The sequence below is a fragment of the Mus pahari genome, chromosome 4 (assembly GCF_900095145.1).
Source record: "Mus pahari chromosome 4, PAHARI_EIJ_v1.1, whole genome shotgun sequence".
NCBI lineage: Eukaryota > Metazoa > Chordata > Mammalia > Rodentia > Muridae > Mus > Mus pahari.
In genome coordinates this window covers 75538715-75547938 of record NC_034593.1, presented here as the reverse complement: position 1 = coordinate 75547938, position 9224 = coordinate 75538715, and the positions used below count along the sequence as shown (strand labels likewise).

Sequence of the window (9224 nt, the reverse complement as noted above, 5' to 3'; positions counted from 1 at the left end):
ACACACACACACACACACACACACACACACACACACACACACACACACACACACACACACACATAACCACACAGCACAGGAAGAAAACAGATTACTTACTTTGTAAAAAATCATTTTTAATGTGCCGTAGAAACCCATATTTTCTGTATTTTTCCCCTTCAGGGATTCTGTGCCCCCGTGTGTCCGGCTGCTTGGCAGTCGCTGACAATATAGCCCCTTTTCAGGTAGGTATGTCACAGATTCTAACGTGGACATGCTCAGGCACGCCAGAAAAGGAAGATTAGGCAGCGGAACCGGCAGCAAAACTCCCCAGCACCAGCAGACGCAGCTCAGAACCAGAACGCTGCTCGGGACGCACACACGCATGCAGCTCCACTGAGGAGAACTCGGGGAATAATGAGCGAGAACCCACAAGATTATTGGAGGAGACTATGCCCTGTCAAAGCCTTGACTGAACAGATTCCTCCCTCAGCAGCAGAGGGATCAGATTACATCTTCCCTTGAACACAGAATGGTGCAGTCCAGGGTTCAGCAATGCAGACTGCACATCAATTATATGGTGATCTGCTCCAGGGAGCCCGTAAGCACACAACGCACTGAACAGAGGGAGGACGTGGGCAGCAGAGACCGCCCCCACACCACAGCCCCTCTCCCCTTCCAAACTTTCAGGAGATTATTTTTGTGTTTTGTAAAACCCACATTTTTGACGAGATTTAAATAGCAATCAGCATTACCACAAATAAGTCCTTCCAGAAAGAAACATTTTGGAAATGAAATGTATTTGGGTAACCCCCACCCCCAACAGAGGCGAAGCAGGCTACTTTCATTACTGTCATCCTACTGGATAGACTTGGCAGAGGCTGAGTATATTCTTCAAGTAGCTTGGGCAGTGTGATATGGGCAATTCCAAAGGGAAAAATTAAATATTCTTGGGGGAACTGACAACAAAGTAAAGCAGTTTGGAGCATAAAGGTTCTTTTACAGAAATTATGTAATAAAAGATAAATTTCACCTGCATGTCTCTTATATTAAGATTTAGTGAAATTATTTTATGCTTTACCACACATTATTTTAAAATACAGTTTTCAAGATAACTGCCCGTGATTCTTGGGAGCAAGGAGGGTTACCCTTAAAGACGAACCGCTTCTACCTAATGCATGTCTGTCTCGAGGCTACTCTCTCGATGTGCTCCAAGCTCACTCGGGAATCCCCTGACACTCATCCACCCTGGGTCAACAAGAGGTGGTGGGCTTTTATCTCAAAAATGATCGTGACAATGTACACTGCTTAGCATTAAAAAAGAATTTTATATAATAATAAAGAAGCTAACTTTGGCTAAAGGCAACCTTTTCATAGAATGATTATGTACAAATTTAGGTATTCATCTTGCAGCTTGCTACACAACTGCCCTTAGAAGGGATAGTAAGACTTCTTGGATAAGAAAGCTATTATCAAGTGCCCAGTTAATTAATTCCTATCCTCCCCACTAATGTTCTTTACTACAAGTAAGCTATGTGCCCATAGTTACTTAGAGCACTTACTTTCTTCAGAAAAAGATTCCTACTATTTGAACAATATATTTTAATAGTTCTGCATGGTAATGGAATATTACATGAAATACCAATTTTTAAAATGTTTACCATTATAAACATGACATTCAATGTAATACCGTTTACTTCCACATGTAAATTTTATGAAGATGCACATCTTGGATTCTCTCCGAGAAATTATGTTCTACTGTCTATTATCTTCTCAAACATTTATCTAATTCTTACATCATTCCCCTATCAGGCACAATATGTACATACATGCTCAACAAAAGTTATTTTTCCTACCAATCAATTCATTCTCTGCAAAGGGAAGTTCTTTTTAAATTGAAACTTCTTGCTTTGGGGGAGGGGGTGTGTCCAATATTTGGGAAAATATACAGACCCTTATTAACTAGTTGCTAACTGGAGTTCTTGTTTGTTCCAGGCTACTGAAGAGTATTAACAAGTAGTTGGACTCTCCTGTATAATTTGTATTGCATAAGCTTAGTGGGGTACCAGGGATAGAAATACCTTTATTCAAAGGAGTTCTCATGGTTACATGGCTGCTACTTATGGTCATAAAGTTACAAGAAAACTTGCTCATAAAGTTTTATCAAAAGGATACATTGGGAAGTCTATACCATCCCACTTCCTTCATCTACCAAGGTGATCACTTAGGAGTGGCTCCTATTAACTTAGCCCTTTAAGTGAAAAATATGTATGGTTATAATTACTAATGATGACTTCCATTTACCAAATATTTAAACAATCCCCCCAATACTTAATTTACAATGCTAATTTAACTGTGAAGAACTAGCCAAGCAAAACTAGTTAACCAATTTCCTAATCAGATTTCAAAGTAACAAAGTAAAAATAAAGATTTTTCCAGCACTCTTTTAAGTAGCATCAGTGAAAACCATGCATATCTCCTTACTACCAGACTCTACATATGACCCAGGCAAAGCAAAGCACTCACACTGTCTGATTTCTAGCTGTCTTAGCTTACAGACGGTCTCAAGCATAAATCATATTTAGGTGTTTTAGTAATATATTTTAAATACTTTTTCCTATCTATATTACACCTGGATGGACAGAAACATGGGGACTTTAGCCTATAATCTATGTAATTCTATGCTTACTTTGTATTTTATGTCTTATGCTATAACATCAAGTAGAAGTTCATCAAAAAGATTAGCTGGTGAGTTTCTACTATAGCTAAATAAATGCTAATGTCAGTTGTACAAAATTTTAGAATATCTTGACACAGTAAATATGTTTTCATTACAATAAAATAAATTTTCATGTAATTCCAACCAGGCAGTAATTTTCCCATTCTTTAAAAATATTCTTTGTACTAGCAATGTATAAGCATTATTTAAATTAAAACCTATTAGCAAGCTTTAGAGTTGGTTGTATACAAGTGGATGCTGGCTCCAGAAATAAGCAGCATAAAGATGTTTTGACCTAGAACCCAAGCTCTGGGAGATAATGGCATAGAATGGTTAACCACCGCTAGTCTAAGTAAAGAATTCACTCTGAGCAAATGGTTGGACACCTAGTTGGTTATATACAGAAACAAACCAAAACAGTCTTCTGTGGATGATGCAAGTGAAGTATGCACATGCAGCGGCAACAAGAGAGCTGCACCTATCCTCCTTGCCATAACCTTCAGGCTCCTGGCTTCCCTACAGCACACAATTACTGTTCCAAGTCATTACTAACTAGTCTTGGTATTCTTCTGCCACACAACCTAATGTTATCTTTCTACAACTTTCTCTCTAATAATTACTCCTGGAAGGTTTATACCTCACTCAAGTTTATCTGTAGGACATCCAGAAAAACATTTATGTAACAAATAACATTTTTTAAACAATTGGCCATACAAGCAAGCAGTAGCAACCATAAGTGTAATTTGGTAATGCAGGCATATGTATGACTATATAAAGTATATGTTTCTTAATATTTACTATACTTTGTATTTCCAAATTTATTGTAATAGGATTGGTTGTACCATGAGTATTATTTTCTAAGTTACCTTGCTAACAGTTAAAAATACATTTCTATCTTATAACAGTAAGAAGATGTGTTTGTATTTTGATGTAATCATCTTATTATCATGACAACATTCTACTCTGGAAAAGAACAGGAAACGACCTACCACAGTTAGCTGTCTTGCCCTGAGCAGAATTAGAGACATCAAAGAAAAGAATGCCAAACACGTTGAGGCTGTAACAAACTTTCTGAATCGTTACTAACTTGCTGTCATTAACTTTCCTATGGAAAGGCTCCCGGCTACAGTGGAAAATCAGTGGAGTGTCCTTTTGCAGGTGCTATCAGCTGGGAAGGAGGTGTGCAGCTCAGCACCCATGCATGCACTACTGCAGTAGGGCATTTCCCACATTCATTAGGAAATTGGCCAGTTCTTATAATGTGTCAAGCACAGGAGAGTATATAATTTAAGACTTTTTCTTCTTCTATTAAATGTATAGTAAAGTAAGAAAGGACAAGGACATGGACACACACACACACACACACACACACACACACACACACACACACCACGGGGTAGGGGAACAGAGCTTTTAGAACCCATAATAAAATTAGTTTTAAAAAATATCAAACTCTAGTTTTCCAAAATACTCTCCAACTAAACCAACACTAATACTTTCCAACTAAACCAACACTAATGCATAGCTACCCAACATTAAACACAATTTACAAATCTGAAAAACACAAAAAGATTATACAAAAGTTGTAACCATTGTAAATCAAACTGTAAATGAACATAAAGCTCAGACTTTAAAAGTTTTATTTAACTAAGTATAACTGTAAAAATAGTATTTTATTTGTTTATTTCTCTGTAAGTTCAAGCTATCTAAAAGCCTCTTTACAAAGATACAGCCTCTGGTAATCTGGCACAATCAATTACAAAGTCAATGCAAAGATTATAATGTGCACATGTATGTGAATGTACAAAAATATAAATGTCCACACATTCAGAACTTACACACAATAATGAAGGTTAGAGTTTCATTTAACACAGACAAAGAAGAAAATAAGGATAAAAGTTTTATTTACATTTCTATGATATATATTTCTGTAGAATTGTCAGGGATTTGGTAGGAAGTCGGCATACTTCACAATATAGTCAACATCTGTGCACTAGGCCAACAATCCATGCAAACGACCCTCAATTTACTAACATGTATTGCGTTTCTCTATCTCACAGTTCAGATCTAAAATACAATATCACTACCTTAAATGTATGTGTTATTAGTTGCTTCCTCTTAAAACTGTACTGTAAACTTATTCTTATGTTTTCAGTAAAGAAAATGTCATAAAAAATATAAAAGGTTGACTTTAGGAAAAACAAAATAGTAAATAATACACAGTAAAGATGAAATTTACTTTCCTTCAATGTAAGGCTTACAGCTTAATTTACTCTATTTTCTTCATCCACGTCTATATTTATTGGAGCTGGCTATGAAGTTCAAACATACTTGAGAAAAGTTTTCATGTATATGAAATCTTGTGTGTGAATATCAATCTTGTATTCATTTACAAGGTGTTTAAAATCCTACAGCTAATTTCTTAAATTAGTGATTAGTCATGACGAAGAGTTTGGGGCATATAAAAAAAAGTTAAAAGCTAAGAAATAAAAGGAGTGTTTTACCTATTGAACCAACCAAACACTTGAGTAGCAGGCAGCCATCCATATGCCATGGAGTGGACCTGGAAGCCATCTAATCTAACCTTTCTTTGTGATGAACTTGAGACACAGCCTCTGAGGAGTAACCTTGGCTCAAACGCCAGTGTGCCTTCGGCCACTTTGGCACGTGAGTTGTGTGGGGAATGAGTTGTAGTACTCCTCAGATACTTACATACCTTAAGGGACTGTGAGGACTCTGAATGTCTAACAGGTATTAAGTACCTTACAAATGGTAACTGCCATTAATGGTGACAATGGTAAGAACCAGGTGTCCTGCCAGGATGTGGGATCTGTTTCCAGAGCTCAACTTCTCTTTCTAGTTTCCATTTCAAGGTAGTGGGTCAAGCTGACAGACATTGCTTTTAAAAAACAAAAACAAAAAAGGTGCTTTGTTTTCAGATACTAATGATGAAAGCAAACTACAAGCTAACTGTAATCAGTTCAGAGGACTGGTCCCCTGGTCATTACAAGCATGCTTCTACTGTAGGTAGGAAGTCTGAGACAAGTGGCAGTGAGGAAAGGATGACATTTGACACTGGGTAGAAAAAGCTAGGTTAGAATCCCACCAACTAAGACAAAAATGAGTAAGTAATCGATTAAGAAGTGATCACATACATACATATATCTTAATCTCTACAAAATGCTACTGAGGACAAACAAAAATATTACATTAACCTTCTTCCCCAGGGATTCTTAAAACCAGCTGAGAAAATAAAGGTTCTGTAGATGCTGGGGAGGAAAAAGTTCCCCTCTGTGAAAATGTAAACTTAGAGCCATTGCTAACCTACAGAACTAACCCTGGTAAGACCTCTCACCACTGCTCTTAGAGGGTTCATTACAGAGTAATCCATGTACAGCCACTGCCTGACTCAACTACCTAATGTGGAAGTTATAGTGTTCTTTAACCTATTAGTCAATCTACCTTAATTCACGGGAGAATCCCACAGGCCTTTCTGTACAAGGAGAACTTACATGAATATATAAGTAGGCATGAGGACTGCTTTGGTTTTTTGTTTGTTTGTTTCATTTTAGTAATGACTAGTAAGAGGTCTTTCTGTTTCAACATACACTCATACCAGAACTGATACATACAAATAAGTTGCGCTCTTGAACACAGTGTAGTGGGGGAACAGTTCAGAGAAATTTCCCAACAATTATTAAAATGCTATACTCCTCAATGCATCTCAGGGAGGCAGAGGAGGGACATGACTAATTGATTTCCATTAACAGGACCCTTACTATTCATAAACACAGTTTGTTTTAAATTTTTTCATCCTGTTCTACCATTAGCCCTTAACCCCATGCCTCTCTCCCTTTTACACCTCCAAACCCTTCTTTCTAAAACACATACCACACTACTGCTCATTACATATCAAATTGGAGGAGGGCTTCTTTGAAGTTCAATAATGGCACCTTTAGGAAGAGGGAAGAAAAACCTAAATATAAAAATGTTAATGGTGGCAGTCTGAATGGCTCTGTAAGCTTTCCCCCTTCTTTCCTTACCTGTCAATAAATAAACAAGCTTGATGGATTTTGAGCACTCATTTGTGTATGCCTAAGCAGAGTACTAGGAAACAAACACAGGAAGCTCCTATCAGCGCTAAGACACAGAGCAGAGTGCTATGAAACAAGTAAGCAGTTACAAGGATAGTGGCATCTGGAATAGTAGCCCCTAGGAGACAACTTTGCAGTCAAAATGATAGGGTTGAGCCCAGGTTCAGGTTCAGGTTCAGCAAGGATAGGACAAGTTTGTCTAGGCTGAAGCAATGGTAAAAGGTCCAGAGCAGAACACTAAGAATCTTGCAGACGACTATCAAGAGTTTGAAAGTGCAATATGAATCATTAAAAGGCTTCTAAAATGGAATGATTAACACAATTCCCCTGTATACTGTCTGCCCATATTCTTTTGTGTATACTCAGCAATGTAAAGTTGAAGATCATTCATAAAGCAATCATTGCTTTTTGAAATAAGAGATACAATTAGGTCTCTGCTATCCAAGCATTGGCCTGAGATTGGCTCACCAACACCTACATAGAAGTCAGGCAAAGTGAGACCCTGCCTATCTGTAACTCTAGTGTTGGGGGGAGAGGGTGAAGAGAGGAAGGTCCCAGAGTTTGCTGCCCAGAGTGCCTAGCCAAATCAGCATCAGACTCGGTGAGAGACTGAATCTCAAAACTTAAGATGGAAAGCTGTAAGGCACTATGCCCAATGTTGACTTCTGGCCTCCATTCATCTGCAGGCACATGTGCACATGCCCACATGAAGAGATATGGTCAAAAGTATAAACAGTATTTGACTTGTTTTCAACATATATATTATTTACTCCTTCATCCTGTTCCCCTGAAACCAGCTCTCAAATTGACCCCCTATTTCAAAGTCCACTAAACTTGGACCAAGAAGAGAACTGAAGAGCAGGTAACCCCCAGCCCCCAAGTGCCGTGTACCACTTACTTATAAAGCACCACTTGAGGTTCTGCTAACGCACGTCTGTTCCACCATTACAGCCCTTATCTCACTGCTCTTCTGTTTTCTACATTCTCAACTGACTTCTGCATTTGATAATTTACTTTTTAAAAGAGCGACTGGGCTCAGATGACCAATGACTATTATGGTATTGCCAGTATTTGTTTTAGCAAATGTCTACTATAATAAAAGATGCACTTAGTTTCAGTTATTGGAGCTGAAAGGACATTTCATCGTGAACTATTTTCTGTGACCATACAAGAACACAGAGCATAACTGCAGAACCTCCAAGTTAAAGGAGACCTTCAACCCAAGTGCGCTTGCTCTGGCCTGGTCAACATGTAGTCATCAGATCAGCCCTAGAACTCTCTGATTTGCTATGGTTTGCTCAACTGACTTTGACAACTGTATTCAGGTGACAATATTTGGTGGGTAGATACATAAAGTCAGATTCAAACACTAAGCTTTTAGAAACAGGCATTTTTTTTTCACCAATTCAACAATTATATAAAATTTAAAATAACAATAAATAATTTTATTCAATTTCCTTTTTTTTGGAGACTACCTATTAAAAATACTTTTGAAACTCTAATCATGATAATGACTAGGAATATAAACTTCCTTCACTTGAATACCTACTCTGCATTGGTTGTAGGCTAATAAACAAAACACCACATTCTTTATGAATGTACATCAGAGTTCTTACTTGCTCTTTTAAGTATTCAAGCATCTAATGTACTGCCCAAGTGAGCACCCCACTATGTTTAAAAAGAAAGGTGCTAAATATTCATATCAAAAGCACCAATTTACATTTAAAGCAGTTACTGAGTGTGTAATTTAACAAATTGCAAGAATTATGAGTAGCATAATGTTTACAAGATCCCCTACCTATTCAGGAGATTTTAGAATCTCCTGAATTTGAATACAAAAGCATATGGCTAGAAATCGACATGCCATTAGTAGTTACACATAATCTTTTGTTATAGTCATTTTGTTTATTTACTTTAAAACAAATAAGACATGCTCTAAAGATATCTAACAGTAAGACCTTGAGGACCCCAAATGTCTAAAAATTAACTTTAAATGTTGTTTAGATACCTAACTTCAAAGGATTATTTTTCTGCAATGGTACCGACTTTTCCACATGAAGGTGTAGAACGGAAGGGCAGACGAGGGGCAGATGCTGTGGAGGAGCTGAGATCTGCTCTGGGTCTACACAAGCAGGACGGCTACAACTTTTTAAAACTAAATTTTAAATTTTCACAAATTTAAGTTTGCAAGTCACTATGTGTGAATTTTACAAGAAAAAGAATCACATAATAGATGTAGTTAAAATTCAAACTTAAAACTATCAAAAAGATAATTAACTTCAATATAATCTTAAAATCATTTATTTAGGTATCTGTCAGGTCTTAAGATAAAGACATACACTCACAGATAAATAATTTCTTCTTCTTGTTAATAAGCCTTTCCTTTAAAAATTATTCTATAGAGAGAAAACAGCACATTAAAACATCTTAAA

The 9224-nt window shown here is 37.1% G+C and overlaps 1 protein-coding gene across 6 annotated transcripts in view; it reads right to left on the bottom strand.

The window, feature by feature from the left end:
* Positions 1–9224, bottom strand: part of Fbxw7 (F-box and WD repeat domain containing 7) — a 164944-nt gene that overhangs the window by 27563 nt on the left and 128157 nt on the right. Inside the window, exon 1 of one of the 6 annotated variants that reach the window (XM_021195790.2) lies at positions 100–525. The exons of the other annotated variants lie outside the window; for them this stretch is intronic. Coding sequence (XP_021051449.1) covers positions 100–366 — 267 coding nt within the window. The 5' untranslated portion in view covers positions 367–525. Of the gene's footprint in view, positions 1–99; positions 526–9224 lie in introns of those variants that run through there. 6 annotated transcript variants of the gene reach the window in all.